Source organism: Balaenoptera musculus, chromosome 7 (assembly GCF_009873245.2).
Source record: "Balaenoptera musculus isolate JJ_BM4_2016_0621 chromosome 7, mBalMus1.pri.v3, whole genome shotgun sequence".
Classification (NCBI taxonomy): Eukaryota; Metazoa; Chordata; class Mammalia; order Artiodactyla; family Balaenopteridae; genus Balaenoptera; species Balaenoptera musculus.
The window spans coordinates 94,608,410-94,627,527 of record NC_045791.1 but is presented as its reverse complement, the minus strand read 5'-3'; the positions used below and the strand labels follow the sequence as shown (position 1 = coordinate 94,627,527).

General features: G+C 45.3%; 1 protein-coding gene across 3 annotated transcripts in view; it reads left to right on the top strand.

Moving 5' to 3' along the window:
• Nucleotides 1-12,530, top strand: part of NHEJ1 (non-homologous end joining factor 1) — a 75,739-nt gene extending 63,209 nt beyond the window's left edge. Inside the window, exons 6-8 of one of the 3 annotated variants that reach the window (XM_036856898.1) lie at nt 10,735-10,852; nt 11,421-11,539; nt 12,009-12,530. In XM_036856898.1, coding sequence (XP_036712793.1) covers nt 10,735-10,852; nt 11,421-11,539; nt 12,009-12,083 — 312 coding nt within the window. In that variant the 3' untranslated portion in view covers nt 12,084-12,530. Of the gene's footprint in view, nt 1-2,962; nt 3,207-10,734; nt 10,853-11,420; nt 11,540-12,008 lie in introns of those variants that run through there. The other 2 variants (XM_036856897.1, XM_036856899.1) reach the window with 2 other exon arrangements.
• The last annotated feature ends 6,588 nt before the right edge of the window (nt 12,531-19,118 follow it).

The following is a 19,118-nucleotide window of genomic DNA, read 5'->3' as shown; positions in this document are numbered from 1 at the left end:
CTATATGGATCATATAATAACTCTATGTTTAACTTTCAGAGGAACTGCCAAATTGTTTTTCTTCTATTAATAAACTTTTAAAGTCAAAGTATAAGATGCATACAGAAAACTGCCCCTATCATAAGCATACAGCCTGAAGAATTACAAAATGAGCATAGCTGTGTAATCAGCACCCAGGTCAAGAACTAGAAAATTTCCAGTACTCAGTACCTACCACCCCCAAAGGGTCACTGTCCTGACTTTTAATATGATAGATTAATTTTGCCTGTTTTGAATTTCATATAAGTGAAATTATTTGGTATGTACTCTTTTGTGTCTGACTTCTTTCACTCAACAAAATTTTTATGAAATTCATCCATGTTAGTAGTACTTTGTTAATTTTCATTTCTGTATAATATTTTATTGTAAGACTATTCCACAATTTATTTACCCATTTGTGTTGGATGCTTCATAGTTATACATATGTTAGATTTTGTAGATACTGCCAAACAGTTTTCCAAAACAACTATATCAATTTATACTCATACAAGCAGTATATGAGAGTTCTGGTTGTACCACATCCTTGTCAACACTTGTATTATCTGCCTTTTCTTTTTAGCCATTATAGTGAATATGTAGTGGTATCCTACTGTGGCTTTTTAACTCCCCCAGTGACTAATGAGGTTCTGTACATTTTCATGTAATTATTGATCACTTAGCTATGACCGAGCCTTTTGTCAATTTTCTATTGGGTTATTTGTCTTTTTCTTATTGATTTTCAGAGTTCTTCAAATATTCTGAAAATGAGTCCTTTGTTGGTTATATGTATTACAAATATTTTCTCCCACTTTATAGCTTGCTTTTTTGCTCTCTTATTTGTATCTTTTGATGAACAAAAGTTCCTAACTTTGATATAGTCCAATTTATCAATCTTTTCCTTTATGATTTATGTCCTGTTAAGAAATCTTTGCCTACCTAAGGTCATAAAGATCAGGCCCTTATCATGAGCGTGTGTGTGTGTGTGTGTGTGTGTGTGTGTGTTATGGGGAGGCGGTGCATCGCTGTATAGAGGAAGATTCTGTGGGGTGGAGAGGACAGGAAGGGCGGGGGCGAGGAGCCCATGAGATCACAGCCGCCGTGGGCTGTGTTCCCAGCTGTCAAGCGTGTAATGGGGAGTGAAAGAGAATCCCTTTGGTGGTAGAGGTCCTACAGATAATACTACCGGGTCCTCTAAATCACCTCTGTGCCCTACAGACCCAGTTGACTGTCCTCTCTTCTCCACTGATACAGGGAAAAAATGAAATATGTGCTCTTGTGTAGTGCTCATGGCACAGGGCAGGGATCACAAGCTTTCAGAGTCAGATACCTGCTGTATTGTTGTGATTTTCTTTTTGTTCTTAAACCTGATGCTCTTTTCTTTTTGGTTTTTACCTCCTTGTTTCATTTCCACTTGGAGAAAGGATGGTGAGGTGGCTGACTTTGAGAGAGGCGCTAAACTATCCTTCAGACTGGCTGTCCCCGATGGGCTGGTTGGCACCCCCTCCCTGAGCCAGAGCTGACAGGAGCTGCTTGTTCTTCCTGGAGAAGGAGTGGGAGTAGAAAAAGAAGGAATGAGAGTTGCTACTGCACTTTCTGAGGGGCTCTGAGGATTCCTTCCCCCCCAGGAAACCACTTGCGTCCCCCCAGCCCCTTTGCTGCTTGTTAGTTAGAAAGCCGCGGTTTGTGCTGGCGCTGGGTGGGGCTTCGGGGACAGTGTAGGCTCTGGCCCTCCGGAGGGGAGGGGGTGGTTACGAGCGAGCAGAGGGTCACCGCTCAGGCTGTACCATTTGCTTGTCACCTTGAGAAGTTCCACCTTGTCTAGCAAAACCTCCTTTCAGAGGCAGCCACCACAAAGGGCTCTTATGAGAGCGGCGGCCCCTGCCCCCACCTTCACTTCCACTCCCTTTACCATTATTTTTCTTTTGGGGCAGAGCTGAGGGGCCTTCCTGCTATGACTTTGAGGGGCTGTACTTATTTTAAAAGGAGATTTAGAGTCTAGAGCCTCCCCATACCAGAGATTCATTTTTCTGATTTTCTAGTCCTGTTGGAGGACAGTCAAGGACTTAATTAAGTAAGGCCTTCCTTCTCTGGAGGGTATTTTGTCTTTTCCCTCTATCAGTCTCTTGGGCTCTTTGGAGGTTTCAGAAGGAAGGTGAGAGAGCTACATTCTAGTACCACTAGGTCTCAGAACAGGGACCAACCTTCTTCTGGGGAGTGGGAGCTGGGGGATGGGAGGGAGAAATGGCTGTCTCAGTGGGTGATTTTATGAGGAGATACAGTGAAGTGGTTCAAGTGTATGTTCTGGAGTTCAGCCTCCTGGGCCTTCTGCTGCCCCATTCTGCAACTTTCTAGCTGTGGCCCTAGTCAAGTTTCATAACCTCTCTGAGCCTTTGTTTTCCCCTGTATAAAATGAGAATGATTTTAGTGCCTACCTGGTAGGCTTACTGTGGAGATTAATTGAGATAATGGATTAAAATGCTTAGCCTAGTACCTAGTACACTGAAAGCATTCCAAAAAGTTCATCTTACTAACATTATTCAAGCCTTCTGTTTGGACCTCTCTTTATAGTCTTTCTTCCCATCTCCCTTCTCTTCTGACTGTGCACTTCGGGGAGCTACCTAGGCCTCAAGTAGAACCAGAAAAATCTGGACTTTATCTCAAACTCTTTGGAACTCTGCACCTATTTTATCTCGGTTGCATTTCCAGCACTGTGAGGGAGAGTGAGGCAGCAAAATTATCCCATTTTGAAGGGCAGACCACAAAGAAAGCGATGTAATGATTTAACTGGATTGCATGTATGCATGCTTGGATAGGTGAGTGTACGCATGCATCCATTCTCCCACCTAGTTTTAAAAGTGGGGAGGGCTGAGGTAGACTATAATTAATTTGCAAGGTCTCAAACACAAGATTAAGTTCAGATCTGTTTGTGCTTTTTCCCTAGTAGAGCCCAGTGCCGAGTGGGTGGGTGCTCAGGAACCGGAGGCCGACGGGAGAGCATGGTGAGGTCAGCCGCGGCAGGGCACAATGGCCAGGGTGGGCCTTGTGTGACACAGACCCAACAAAGCCAAACCAGACCAAACACAGGAGCAGGTCAGCTGTCTCGTCGACTTCGCATACGATCTCAAGGGCAGCGTGCCTCGTATCCTTAGAGCGCCGGGTCTCTCCCAAATCTCTCCCAAATCACCAAGGTTTGTGATCAGTGAACTGAGGGAATTCAGAGGCGTATTCTGTGAGGGACAACACAGAGGGACCCCTTGGGCTTAGATCTTGCCTGAAACACCTCATCCAAGTGAGCTGCTGTGGAAAAATTTCAAGGGAGGCTAAGGGAGAGTGAACCGGTTGTCTTTTGAAAACCTGGACATCACCACCACGTCTCTTTTCTCTGTCCTATTAACGTTTTTTTTTTTTCCCTCTCAAACTCTGAAGAAGCTGTGAGATTAATCCCATCAAAAACATATGACTGGCTGTTTGAATGATATATCTGCAGGTCACGTTTTTCTACTTTCCAAATAGCCTTTACTGAGTGTGTATTACTTTACAATGGAAACACCATAGCAGAGCCTCTTGCCCAGGCCTCACTGGGGAGCCCAGGCCTCACTGGGGAGCAGGAAACGGTGGTGAGAAAGGGTTCCTGGTGGAATCATTGTTGGACTTTAGCTAAAGTTTTTCAGGGAGTAAGCTGTTTGTGCTTTGTGTGCTTCTGGAATAGGAAGCTTTACTCTCCACTGTTATACCCACCACCTCCCAAAAAAAGAGGGTGAGGAGAATGAAGGTGAAACCTTGGCTTCTTGGGTAGGTCCTGCACATTGGGAGAGTAAAGGAGATATTTGAGAGGCAACAAGAGCATTTGAGGGGAGGTCAGGAGACATAATTTATATGGAGCAGGCAACCTTTACATGTATTACCTCATATAATCCTTCTATCAGTCTCATAAAAGTAGGTATTGGTCTCCTCATTGTTCTGGTGAGGGGACAGAGGCTAAAAGAAGTTAGTAACATAGCTGCTAACTGGCAAAGCCAGAGTTTAAAGCCAGGACCTTGGTCCTTACTGGAGACTGAGGATTGGGCTCGTGTGGCCATGGTGGACAGTGAACTACCCACAGGTTACTAGCTGGGTTTCTGTGACTGTACCTCCCTGACCTGGGCTTTGAGTAGTCACTGAATCTTTAGATCATATGCTTTGGCACGCAGTGGGGAAAGGTTAACAATTGGGTGAGACCCTGGTTTCTCTAAGTACTAGAGCTCATTAGGGCATTTCTTGAGCCTCCTTTGTCTTGCAGAGGGAGGGGACAGAGATTTCTTGGGTACTTACTCTACTCGCTTGTTTAATCCTCTCATGAACTCTATGATGTAGATATTGTTTGTCTCAGTCCTCCCTCCCCACCCCCCATATCTACCCAACCCTCCATCTCTTTTTTTCTCTTAAAATAGGACGTTGATTAAATACAGTAAATTGCCCAAAGTGTCACAGCTAGCAACTAGAAGACCTTAGGTACAGATTTGAGTCTTTGTGACTCTAAAGCCAGAACTTAAAGCTTGTTTCTACTTATCTTTTTTTCTGAGACTTTTTCCCCCCTAATTCCTAGACAGTTTTGCTTCTTCCTCTTTGAGTGAGAGCCACTTATGGCTTCCTCTTTTTTAACTTTTTGATACTTCTCTTGGGCATTGGGTTCACCTTTCCCACTGAGTCTCCCTGTTTTACTACCCAGGTTGAGTCTGTGTTGTCGACCCAGGAGCCATTTCAGGTTATCTCTGATTTTATTTTAGGTTTCTGGATCATCCCTCTGTAACATCTGCCTTATGCCCTGGAGTAGAGTTATCCTTGATTCCTCTCACGTTCTATATCCAATCCATCAATGAATCCTATCGGCCATACCTTCAAATACATCCAGAATCTGATCACTTCTCACCACCTCCACTGTTGCCACCCAGGCCCAAGCTACTATCCTCTCTCACTTGGTTATTGTAGCAGCCTCCTAACAGATCTGCCCACTTGTCTTTCTACATTCAAAGTGATCTTTTTAAAATGTGTATCAGATCATTTCACTCTTCTCTTTATAAACTCCAGTGGCTTCCCATCTTACAGAATAAAAGATCATATGCTACATTATCTCACGATTTCAAATAAACACACAGACACATATCCACATACCTGCCATGCTCTTCCTCTGATATAGGGTGACCATCTAATTTATCATACAAATTGGGACACATAAGAGAGAAAAGGAGCTCTACTAATAAACGACAACAAGCACAAACTGGGACTGACCCAGGCAAACTGGGAATCTGGTCACTTGATCTAGATAGCCAGTGGATCGTCCTGTTACTTTCCTTTAGGTCTTTTTAAAGTGTCATCTCTCAGTGAGGCCTTCTTTGACCTCTATTTAAAATTGCAACACATTCCTGCCCCATCCCATAATCAACCTGTGCTAATTTATTTTTCTCTGTGGTGCTAACACCATCTGATAGAGAGTATGGTTTAATTAGCTATGTTTGTTGTTGATCTCCCCTCTCTAGAATGTAAACTTCAGGAGGGCAGGGAATTTTTATCTCTTTTGTTCAATATACTGTATCCCCAGCACCCACATCATCGCGAACACTGTAGGTAATCAGTAAATATTTGCCGAGTGAATGGATGGTGTGGGGGGGTGGAATTCTATTCTGAAGAGTCTTTCTCCTTGGAGTCCTCTTCCCAAACCAGTTTTCTTGTTCCTCCCTATTTATTTTGGTAAACCTTTGGTAATCTGAGACCTTAGAAGGGTTTTCCAGTATGCTCTTACCGCAAGGAGGAGCTAATGATGAAGATTACCATGATTTCCTAACCTGACTTGGGCCCCCTAGGGAGGGAAGTTTGTATCCAGTACAGCAGTTTACCACATTGCAAGAGGGAGGAGAGGATTCTTACCCTTGGGAAATCACGTGTTGGGGGCCCTGCCCTGGCGGTTATGATACTGTGATGGTCAGTGTCAGGGCCTTGGGGCTGTGCCAGCTTCTGGGGCTGGTGCCAGAACCAAAGACCTACTCAGGGCTAGTGCTGGGGGCTCCAGTTTGTTCATTTCTCCCTTCTCTTCTGTCTTTTAAACCTGTATACTTCACCTGTGGGTCCATACTGAGTAGGGTAAGCAGTATATCGGGGTCCAGCCTTTCCTTACCCAGGATTCTAAAGGTTTCTTTTCTGAAGCAGCCTCAGAGGAAAGGAGGGATGAGATGGGGGTGGGGAGTGAGGGTAGGATCAGACCTTTTATTTCTAGTTGAAAATGGCAGTTGGGATTGCTCCAACAGATCCTGTTGGGATCATGGGGTAGGAGGGGGTCTTAGAATTTCCAAACCACTGGGAGTGAGTTTTAGACTCAGTGAAGATGGGAATTATGGTTAAAGGAGGGGAGTTTGGGGCCTAGCAACCAACATGGGCTGCCATAGGGACAAGAAGGGGAAATAAAATGCCCTTTATGATTTCTATAACTTTGGTTTTCCTAACGCTTCTGATGTGGCCGTATAGCAGGGGCCAAAGTCCTAGTGGACTGGAAGTGAGAGAGTAACAGAGCTACTGGAGACAGGAGAGGGATGTAGCTCTTGTGGCTCTTAAAGGGTCACAGTACCAGCAGTAAGTACTGAAGAGGTTCTAAATGTAGCAGAAAGCCTAGAAAGGGAAACCTTGAGGAAACTTCTGACTCGTCAATGTTGTATCAGTAATAGTTTGATGCCAAGGAAGCCTTGGCAAGTAGTTGTATAGCAGAGAAAGCCACTTTGTGAAACAAAAGGGATTCCCATGGGCATATCCTTAATTCAGAAAACAAAGTCCTTTGCCATCTCGTGGATATGAATTTAGCCTCCCAGTCTCATTTCCCATGAGATCTGTCCACCTGTCCTGTCTTTTCACACCTTTGTGCTTCAGATACTTCCACCACATTCAAAGTCTAACCTTACAAAGGCTTAATTCAATGTCACCATCTCTGAAGTGTTTTGCAGGACTCTCAGTGAGACTTTGTCCCTTCCTTCTTCTCTGGGTTCTTATTACCCTTTGTTTATAACTCTGTTATAGCATAATGCCTGAAAAACACACACACACACCTACAGGTTCCTCCTTCTATCTGAAAGTAGAGCACTTCTATGAACCATTTCATAAGCTGAAATGGGGTGAAGTGAAGGAGCAATCACCTTTTTTCATAAAAGCGAAAATCTTTTTTGGATTTCTTCCAGTTAGCAAAAACAGGTACTAATGTAGGCTTTTCCTAAAAGCAAAGTGGCATCAAGCAAATTTTCAAAAAGCGGGGGATACCTGCATCTGCCTCTGTCCCATGTGTGACTGTAAACTCTTTGAGACAGGGCCTCTGACTTATTTATCTTTTTTTTTTTTAATTTTTATTTATTTATTTATTTATTTTTGGCTGCATTGGGCCTTCATTTCTGCGTGCAGGCTTTCTCTAGTTGTGGCGAGCTGGGGCTACTCGTCATTGCGGTGCGCGGGCTTCTCATTGTGGTGGCTTCTCTTGTTGCAGAGCACGGGCTCTAGGTGCACGGGCTTCAGTACTTGTGGCTTGAGGGCTCTAGAGCACAGGCTTAGTTAGTTGTGGCACGTGGGCTTAGTTGCTCTGCGGCATGTGGGATCTTCCCAGACCAGGGCTCAAACCAGTGTCCCCTGCGTTGGCAGGCGGATTCTTAACCGCTGCACCACCAGGGAAGCCCTGACTTATTTATCTTTATACTAACTCTGTCCTGTTCTGAGGAGGGAAGGACTGGTGCATCCACTTCCCCTCCCCCAGTCCTGTAGTACCTGGCACATGGTAGAATCTCAGTAACCTTTCTGCTGAGTAGAATTGATTCTGGGTTAATCAGATGAACATATTATACAGTAGACTGACCTGGCTCTTCTTCCCCTCCCCATTCTGGGCAGTGACCCGCTTGTGGCTGGTACACCTTGCTCCTGGCTCAGGTGTACTTATAGCAGGGGCACTGCTATTTGCTTTTCTTAGTCCTGACTCCAGCTTCTCCCTTTGATCTCTGCTGCCCGCCCCAGCTCACCCCTACCATTGTCCTGCACAGGGAACTAATATTTCTCCTTCCCAGGCTCAGGCCTCACCACCTGTCTTCCCTAGCATATTCTGAGAATGATGCCCAAGGAATCAGTGATGATGGGGAACAGCTAGAACAGGATTAAGGGTATGGCCCTTCAGCCCTCTGAGAGTTCCAGGTAGGACCAGTTGCCTCCTTTATATCTGCTTGTGTTTTTCTTGTCCCCTGAGGGAGCTTGTTTCTGAGCTGGATGGGACTATATGCAGATGATCTGTGATGCAAGGAATTAAGGGCTGTAATCCTGGGGAAGCCTGTATTGCCCTTTAGACAAAAATTCTATGCTTCAGAGAAGTAAATAGGGTAGTTGCTATATGCGAGGGCCCTGAAGCCACACGGTCTGGATTCTGATCTTGTTCCACCACTTACTAGCTGTAACTGCCTCAGCAAGATGGGGTCATACTCATGCCTACCATAGTCCTTCATTCATACATAGTTATTGAGCATCCCCTGTGGGCCAGGTTGTTCTAGGTGCCAGGGAAATAGCAGTGAGTAAGACAGAATGGGTTGATACCTTTAAATACTTAGAGCAGTGTCTAGCACATAGTAAATATGCAGGAAATGTACCAATATTCTCTTCCTAGTACTTTTCTGAGACTAGACAATCGGGTGGGATGACCTTTGGTAGCAGCTGCAGGACCAGATCTCCCCGAGAAGGGGAAGGATGGAGGAAGGGCTAAGATACAGCTTCTGGATTTGGACTTAGGTCCAGGACAGCAGTAGCTCCAGTGGCCTTTTATTTCTGGCACTTCATTTTGAGACTAAATATATGAACTGGCTAAAGGTCACCCTGGAAATTTTATGAGTCTGTTTATTTCCATAGAAAGGGCAGGAGGAGATGACCCTGGACTGCCTAGATTCTGCCTGGCCTGTTTGTACAGACAGCGCAGTGCCTACCAAACCGTGTGTGGGTGACCCTAAGACAGGCCACACTTCCTGAGCAGTATGAAGGGAGATCCCAGAGACATGAGATGTGAGGACGGAGAACAGCCATTTGCCTCTCTGCTGTCAGGGCTCTCTGGCCATAGAGTAGAGGACCTTCTGCTGGAGGAGGTGGCTTGGGGGTTGGAGAGCTGAACTTAGGAAGGAGAGTGAGGTGAGATAGAGGTCCGTGGCCTGTTTCAGTTCATTCCTCAGGGAATGCTGCTGAAGAGGGCTGTTATACTCCTAGTGAGATTACTGCTGGAAGCAACGTCTGCACTCAAGACTCCTGACTGATTGTCTGTGGTTTCCAGTGAAAGTCCAAGACTGATACAGTCTTTATGTGAGTAGGGTTGGAGTAGAAATCTATGTTACATTTCCCGGGGATCAATAAGTTTTTCAGCTACCACCATGCTCAGGGAAAGAGCTGTATAATCTTGACCATGGTTCAGCAACTACTTCACTGCTTCTCCCACTTTCTCTCTTCCATCCTTCTCCCACAGTGGGTTTTCAGAAATGAATGCCCTTATAGCACAGAGAGAGTGCCCTTGACATGAGATGTGGGCCAATCCAGGATTCTTGGGCTTGTTCCCATGTGAGCTGCTGGCATGGCTTCCCTTGGAGAACCTGCTAACTTGGCTGGGAGCCATGGCGATTTGCATGCATAGGGACAGACGAAGTGGTTCTGGGCCCTTTCCAAGATTCTGAAGTACAGCCAGGTTTAGGTCCACTGGACACCATACTCTTTCATCTCATTTTTATTGCACTTTCTTAAGTCTTCAGCCATTACTTAAACTCAGTTCAGCCAAGTGTATGAAACCTGAACTAGGCAAAGCATTTTGCTGTGGATATAAATCCACAATTCATTCCATAATGAAGGAAATAGATAAATATAATGTGATTGTAGCAGTGTTTCTCAATTTTTTTTCATTATCACCTCCCTGAGGAACCTTTTAAGACATTTTTTCCTAATCATTCCCCCTCAGGAAATTTTAATACCATAGATAAACCAAAATTCTGTTTATGTACTATTTGTGTATCTGTGCTTTATACTTTAAATGAGTAAGATTTTTTTCATCCCCCAAGAGCAAATTTTCTCCCCACTTGGGGGGAAATATCACCCCCATTGTGAGTTCATGGATTATAGTAAAGCACAATGGGATTGCATAAGGAACATAAAATGGCAGGCAAGCCTCCAAAGCTCTGAAAACTTTGTTTCTCCCATCTCCTTTGACTGAACGTCATAGCTCCATAATTTATTCTTGTCTCTCAGTCTGTCATTCCCATTTTGCTCTCTTTCCCCTTTCCTGGATTTCATCCTTTTTCTCTCTCCAGTATAGAAGTTTAGGAGTGAATTTAATTAAAATAGTAATCTGTACAACTCAGGGACAACTTAGGGAAGATGATTTCGTAAAACAGCCCTCTAAGAGGTCATCCTTTTGGACAAAAGAACCTACAAACCTATGAGGTATTCATGGGGAAACGTAATAGACATAAGCATTGAAGGAAATAAAGATATTTGTTTGGAGTTGCCTTTCAGAGGAGAAGACCTCCCAAGAGGTCTTTATATTGGTCCTAACAGGTTTAGATATGGATGTCCTATATTGGATCTAAGTTCTGTATATAAATTCTTTTAGGGTTGATGCCAGTTCTGCCAGTGGGATATCAAGTTTCTTTTCTCTAGCAATACCATGTCACCAATGATAGCATCTCCTCTCCCCTGTAGAAACTAGCAGAGGCATGCAGTGTTGGTGATGGAAAACCCTTTGTCACAAATCTACAGAGTCTGTATATGGCAGTCACCAGACAAGAGATCCAAGTGGGACAGAAGCTTCAAGGCACTGGTGAGTAGCTCTAGAGGTACTTGGTCTCCCTGGGGTTAGAGTTAGGGTCTAGGTTTGTGCTGTTCAATATGGTAGCTCTAGCCAATAGTGACTATTTAAATTTAAATAAATAAAAATTAAATAAAATGAAAAATTCATCCCCTCATTTGCACATTTCAGGTGCTCAGTAGCCACATGTGTCCAGTGGCTACCAGGTTGGACAGCTCAGATACAGAACATTTCCATCACTGCAGAAAGCTTTATTAGGACTGGTCTACATGCTTAGGAGAATTAGTGAGAGAACCAGGAAAAAAATTAATCTCCCTACCTGAGACATGACAGGTAATATGTAGAAGAACAGTGAGCTGTTTTGGGTCAGGGAAACTCTTGTCTTACGTGGTTAAAGTGGGCCTGGAGAATCTTCATCATAGAAACAGCGCTTTCCAGAAGTTAGTTGGAAGTGGATTTGTGTCTGTTTACATATTAGTACCAAAGCCTGGCCTTTATCAGAATGCTTGGTAAATGCTAATGCCTTTCTGGTAAGAAGAAGGCAGTCATCACTATCTTCCCTTGATCTTTCGGATTTCAGGAGATCCCCAGACCTCAAGCAGTGCCTCCTCACAAGAAACTGATAGCCAACTTCTGAATCAGCCAGAAGAGCCGGTCTCCTCAGCACCATCCCTCCCAGTGCCTGAAAAAGAGCCCACAGTAAGTCATGAGCAGCTTCCTAGATAGCATTTCAAGATTTGGGAGAGTCTGCACCTATAGCTCCCAAGCCAGTGGTCCCTGGAATTGTCACCTAGTTGACACTGCCTTAACAACACTGGGGGATATTTGTGACCAGGCATCTAAATTGTGGATTTCTGGATGGAGAGTCATGGTCTTTTGCATCTTCCCTTGCTGTCTCCTCTCTGCAGTTCTTCTGAATGATGGACCTTGACTCCTTTTCTGCCTTATCGCACTTGCAGTGATGGTCTATGAGGTTGTTGCCTAGGGGAGAAGTGATGTGCGTATCTCCTGCATAGAGTCTTATATCACATTCACTGCCTGACATGGACTTCAAAACTCCTGCGTCAGCCACCCGTCTTAACCAGAGCCATGGGGGGAAGGAATTTCTTTTCCTAACTTAAGTGGAACTGTTCAAAACCTCTATTAACTTGGGTTCCTTTTTTTCTAGGTTACTTCAGGCCCTATGCAGAGACCTCAGCTGTTGAAGGTCAAGAGGAAGAAGCTAAGGGGGCTCTTCAGTTAACCTGTCGCTGTCTCAACTGCTGAGGATGGACTCGGAGAGTAGTTTCCTAGTGTCACCTTGAAAGGAGGTCCTGTGGCAGCAGCATCTCTGACACAGAGTTACACAGTCAGGGACTCCACTGTAAGGGCGAGATAACTGAAGTTCATGTTGACAGGCATGGATACTATTAATTGAGGGAATCCTGGCTCCAATCCATCGGGCACTGGCCTTCCCTGTCCGAGTGGAAGCCAGTCTCTGGGAATCCCATGCCCTCCTTTCTTTTGGTGAAGGTTCTCTAGACCCAGGATCTACCATGGACTTTAGGTATATGGGGCAGGTCTGCAAAAAGGCACAGCATGCTTAGGAAGCCTTGTCTACCTTTCTTGAGAGTCCCTAGCCAGTCCCAGGTGTTCCTCAGAGACCCTCTCCTCTCTTTAGCATGGAATAAAAAGCACTCACACTCCCCTGCTTTTGGGATTGCTTATCTGTGGAACACATAACCAACTCACTTCACTTTACTGGGTCCCACCCCATTGTTGTCTCTGGATGAAGTCTAGGCCCTCGGTCTAATCCTTCAGGTTCTTCTTATACTTCTCTTCTGTGGCCTGTGCTAAGCCTCCATTCGGGAGCTTTGATCTTGAGACCTCTCTCCATGGTGGGCACAAGATAGCAGAACATATGGTTTCTGTGCTCTTTGGTCCAACTTGATATGGGGTGTTTTTTGTCTATTTCCAAGGCATAGACAACAGGTTAATACGGGATTGAATATGGGATTGAAATTACAAAGAGCTCTGAGCCCTAGGGCCAAGTTAGTTTCCCGGAGTGGGAGAAAAAGGAATTTTATTTTCCCATCCTTCACTTCACTTCAAATAACACAGTAACTAGAAGAACTAGAAAAGATAGGATGACAGGGAACAGGAAATATGGCCAGAGGAGTTCTCTGGAACCAAAAGAATTGATGTATAGAATGAATAGTGCTTAGCAGGAAAAAATGTAAAGACTGTATGAGATAGGCAGAATCTTAGTTAGAAAGTGAACTCTTTGGACAAATCTAGCAGGATTTGAGACTTCCCTGGCTGTCCAGTGGATAGGACTCGGTGCTTTCACTGCTGTGGCCCTGGTCGGGTAACTAAGATTCCACAAGCTGCGCGGCATGGCCAAAAAAAAGAAGATTTAGCAGACCAGGATTCTCAGAGTTCCTTGGCCTTCTCTGCTAGGTTTTCCTCTGTAGGTAAGACCATCTGAAACTTTACCTTGGAGAGACAGGAAGGGAAGTAGAACTCAGATGTTCACTGGGAGCTGTTAGGTAGAGGCCTTTTCTGATTTAGTTACTTAACGATGGTCAAAGGCCTCCTCGTCCACATGTCCTCTCTGGCTGGGACTGGTGTGTCTGTCCCCATGTCAAGTCTTGGGGGAAAGAGGATGATCCAAGTAATCATAAAATAATAATGATAATAATAACGATAATAAACAGCTACCAGTTAATGTATACCAGGTACTCTAATGAGTGCCTGACATTGAATCCTCACAGCATCATATGAGGAAGATACTGTTAACCCACTAGGAAATGGAGTCTTGAAGGGATTAAGTGACTTATCAGAGGTCACACAGCTAATAAGTAACAGCCAGAATTTGAACCCAGACAGCTGAGTTCTAAACTGCATTATTACATACATTACCGAAAACATTTTCCAGGAAGGATGTAATGTCCTTCTTTCTCCCATGACGCTGCCTCTTTTCAAAGAGGATGTGCTTTCTATTCCCTATTAGCTCTTCAAGGGAGGCGCCTTGGCGGACTCCAGGACTTACCACCAGGCCTTTACCTGCTGGCAGAGTCTGCGAGAGCTCCACCAGGGCTCATTCCCAGTTGCTGCTGATAGCTTTCTTTACCCTCAGACCCAGTCTGTGCCCTGGTAGTGACTGTCATTGAAGTGAATTGGGAACTATGTAAAAACAATCCGTCAGATGACTGACTTTGTAGTTTAGTTTCTCTTGGCATAATTTAGATGGCCAGATTTCAAGGTATGAGACCACATGAAAAATGGAAAGATTTCTGCAGCAAGCTGGGGGAGAATAAGGGTTCTTCACCCTAGATAATCCTTCTGCCCTAAGAGCACAGTCTCAAGAGCAGGCATTTTTAATCAGAGCGGGATCAGGGGTTTGTGAATCCCCTAAAATTATAAGTAAAATCTTAAGAGCATAATTTTTTTTCCCCGTGTTCTCAAAAGAATGTGTAACTTTTTAAAAAGGTTAAGTAAGAGTATGCCTAATGACCTCCCCGCCCACTGCCCCCTTTATCCCCAGAGGTTGCTGCCCCCATGGGGGTATTGCCCAAACACACCCTTAGAGAAACATTGCTCCCCGAGGCCCTGCCTCAGTCATTCTTGCTCTGAAGCTCTTGCCCCCCAGCGCAAAGGGTGGTGTTTGAAAATCATTCATCCCAGGGCAACTCCAGGGAAATCCCTGCCTTGACAAATTGGCCTAGCCAGGCTGTATTCCAGCCCTGCCCCCTGGCTTGGGCCCCTCCCTGAGGCCCCCAGGCTGGCCCAGCCCCACTCCACATGCACATAAAAGGGTCGAATTCTCGTGGCTGCTCCATAAATTTTATTCCGTAAATATTAGTTTTCCCTGTGTTTAATAAAGCAGTGGCCCACCTCCCCGCCTACCCACCCGCTCCCCGGGGCCGGGGCTGGGGCCAGGGCTGGCTGGTGGGAGAAGGGACTCTTTCAATTGCTTTGGAGTATTTTTAGAAAAAAAAATAATATAAGGTGGTTTACAGCAGCAAGCCAGCAAACCAGGAGCAGGACTAGGGACCTCGAGGAAGTTCCTGCAGGAACTTGACCTAAAAAGTAGAGAAATAGCGCCACCTAGGCTGCAAGGCCTACTTGGCCCTGCTGGTGGTTCACCCCTCCCCCACGGTCAGCCAGTACAGGCCAGCTCTTTGCTGGGAGAGAAATCTTCATCCCTTAGCACTCCAGCTGGGCAGCACCTCCTCTCTTCAGGCCTCACCGAGGGCTTTCTCAGCAACCCTGAGGGCAGAGCCCGAGCTGGGTCCTGGAAAACCCCACGAGGGTCATTCTCTGTTCTGTCACCAGTCAGCCAATCTTCCAGATCAAGGAGTGTCTCCAAGGGGTAGTAAAATTATTGAAAAGGGTGGAAGGAGCTTCTAGTCTCTGCCCACTGAATCCTGAGGAGCTAGCCCTGGAGTCCCTAGGGTGTAAAGTGGCAAAGAGTGAGATCTGAGCTCCTGTACTCTGGACTTGGAAAGAATCTGTTCCTGTTGGACCAAGATCCTTCCACGGGTCTGATACAGTTCACCTTCGGTGAGCACTTGGGGGAGGGAGAGATGCTCAAGTCTCCTGAATACTCAGCCTGCTACTTCTTAATTTTATCCCGTGGTCCGTTTGAACTCCCTTTTCTTGCGTTCCTGTTCACTTAAACCTCCCATTTTCCGAAGCCCTTACCTCCTCCTCCCTGGTCTGCTGGGGAGATAAACAGGAGCCGGTGTGTCATTCTCTGTACAGAGATGGTGGGAGTGGGGGTGGAAAAGCCCGTGCCTTTTCTCCTCATCCTAGATTTGGTCTCGTTCTTGACCTTGTCACCAGGGGCATTTCCTTCTTCCAATTATTCTGTCCTTCATTTCCTCCTGTTTACGAAGCTAAGGGGATTTGCTCCAAAGAATATCGGGGAAACCTAAAATCCTCTTAATTACCCTTCCTCGTGATGTAGTAAGCTCACTTCATCGTTCTGCCCACCTCCTCACTATTTGTGCTGTTAATATAATCAGTGTTTATATGCACATTTCCCATGGGCTTTTTGTTTTCATCCTTACATTGGCATATACTCTTTGAGAACAGGGTCAGTTTTTAACGCTAAATCAAAAAATATCACTGTGTTGGTGTTGGTATTATACTACTAAAGGGTGCAACTTTATGTTAACTGGGTTTTCATACAATCACGATATGCTTTTCTGAGCTCTTTCCAGAAGTATTTTTCTGTCTTCTAATTTTCCTGAAGAAGAAACTGTTCAAAAGGAGTAAATGACATTCTACAAGGAAGCCACTAAACTCAGAGCTCAGGACCCTTGGTTCCTAGTCCCTGTTACCAACATGAGTAAATATACAGACTCACAGAACTGTAGTGGATTCTGCTAGGCACTTAGATACAGAGAGAAATGCCGGAAGAGAAGGGAGCCCACGCTCTGGAGAGAGGATTTTCCCTAGCTGCTGTGACCTCCTGGAAGCTGCTACAGGGTATTCTTGTTGAGGGCTTCTTAATGCTCTATTTTTCTTCCATGTTCTCTTGGACAGGGCTTCAGAAGATCCCACCCTGAGGGGAAACATTCAGAGGGGGGAGGGTGTGAGGTAGCTTGTCTGTCTGTGATGGGCGAGGGACCCTAGGGAATCCATCTCTACTTGAGGATCTAGAAACCCATCTGTCCTCTGTCTTCCATCCCAGACCTATCAAGGAATACTTTCTCCTGAGACTTTGCTTTATGGTGGGCTTTAAGCTTCCCCTCAATTCTGGGGTCTCACTTTTCTACCCTGGCATATGGGAAGTCATGAGGTAGCACCAAAGCATTCTAGCAAAGGCTCAGTCTCTTCAAAGCTGTGAAATCCTACCTGCCCTCAGTTTCTCTGTCCTGGAACCCAACAGATTTTGCTGTGCTTTCCACACTCCTGGACCCTTTGAGTGAGCGCTAGCCTCTCAGCACCTAACTCTCATGGGTTCCTGAGAATCTGGGCCAGCCTAGGGGAACCCGGAAGAAGCACTGGAAAACTCCAGGGTGTGGGGAGCATACAGCCATTGACTCACCTGGGAATATTGTGCCAGGTTACTCGTCCTGCCGGCGGCCGAGGGCCAGGAGTTAAAGGAGCATGCAGTGTCACACTCTTCCTCCCTCCCCTCACTTTGGGGTTAGAATTGAGGAGTAGGGCTTGGGGGGCTGCTGGGAGTCCCTTCTGAAATCTGGGTGTTGTATTTACTTTTTCATATTGGAAGCTGGAAGGGGAAGCCCATCCCAGCTTGGCATTGTTGTCTAACATGGTTAATCAGATCCTATAATCCTGCTGTGGAAATATTGGGCCTCACTCAAAACAATAGAGACCAAGAATATTGTGGTTAAATTTCAACCAGCTGCCTCCCTGGCCTGTTTGCCTAACCCCTACCCCCCTCTCCTGGGCCAGAGTCCTCCTGGCTTTATGGACCCCTGATAGGATCGACAGCCAGTCAGAAATGGGACAAGAGAAGGGAGGATGGAGTAGGGGAAGGGTAATCCTCTCGACTGGCACTCCGTCCTGTCTTTCTCCTCCCACTCCAGGCCTTGAAGGTCGAGCACGGGGTGGTGAAACGAGTTGGAGCTGGTGGGGAAGCCCCCGCTGGGTCTGGGTGTGTGTTCAGGGGTCAAGAGCAGTACTGCTGGGAATCCTGGATGGTAAAGAGATCCCTTATTCAAGACAGAAAAAGACTCCTGCCAGATGAGAAGGAAAGACCGCCAGTTTCATTTATTACTACTGCCTGGTGCTTCCAGGGCACAAAGCAATGCCAGTTGGTCGTATGTCACATATGGGGGAATAGGAAGGCACTGGTTGGGGGAAGGGGAGCTGGTAATAAATATTTCTGTTTCATTAGTAACCTGATATATCTGCAATATAAATAATACTGTGATGATGTATGAAGGTGATACTGATACCCCAACTTGAGTGCTTTTCTGGTAGTGGTAATGTCCATTATGGTGCTCTCTTTAATAAGTACGAATTAACTGTGGCAGGGTAATTTATATAATTAGAATAGCAGGACAGAGGGAATAGGTAAGCTGTACAATGGCATTTTGGAAAAAAAAAAAAAGATGCAGTGTCTGGATTGTGCTAAAGGGGAAAATTAACACGTGCTACGTTCGGGAAAAGGCAGCGAACGTTCCTGTTGTAGATCCTAGGGCACCCAGCTTGTGAAGTGGCCAACTTTGAGTTTGTACTTGGCTGTCACACACCCACTGGGCACAAGTTGCCACCACACTGCTTTTGGAGGTGTCATCAGTCAATGAGGTGAAGTACAGCGAGGCCCTAGTTCCAGCACCGTGGACTATTGAACGGTCAAAGTGTATGCATTTTTAGGATTTGAAGAATGAAAATAGCAGAGCTGTGCCAAACGAAACTGCAGGTATTTAATCTCTTCATATAGGGCAGGAGTGGAGCAACAGCAGAGGACATTTGATGTTTCCCACCTGGGGTGCTATGTGATGATTCAGGGACTGGCATGGCTCCTGTGGGTCATTCATCAAAGCCATTTTAAAGCAGGGACTGCTTGGTGGGAGCTGAGCTTCCCATCAGAAAGACATCTGGGAAATACTTCCTTGGACTAAGAATCTAAGAGATGTGTATGCTTCTGTGTGGGAATCTCAAAAATACCTTAATGGCAGTCATCAAATCAAATTGAAGCAGGTATGAAACTGATACCAAGATGATTTAAAGATGACGGAAAACATTTCAACAGTTAAACTTGGGCAACTAGTGGGAAGAATTCAGTGTGAAGAAAGATCCCCCATGGAATCTCTAAAGAATGGGCTATATTCCTGACCAGGAAAGGGGATGTAAGAAACCAAGTTGGTTACACTGTACAGAGACGTGAACTGCAAAATGGGAAAGTCCAACAGGAGCATTCCAAATCACTGCAAAGGAATGGCACGGGTTTGTTGGAAATGTGTTGGGAATGAGATAGAAAAACCCACATTCAATAAGAAACAGGAATACTTAGACATGTATTAACTCATATATATATTGAATGCTTAATCACTAGCATTCCCACCAATGGGGCATTATGCTACTTGCTGTCTTATGGCCACAAAGACATATCTTCTGCTCTCAAGAAGTCTACAATCCAAAGATGATATTTAAAGCATAGATTTTTTTCCCCAAAAGTTTTTCAAGTGTGTGAAGTAGAAAGTGAGAGCCATGAGTATGTATCTCTTTTTAAAAAAATTTAAAAGAATCCTATGGATAAATTCCTTTCTGTTATCTGCCTTTACTTAACTGCATTGTGTCTGTATTTACATGTGAA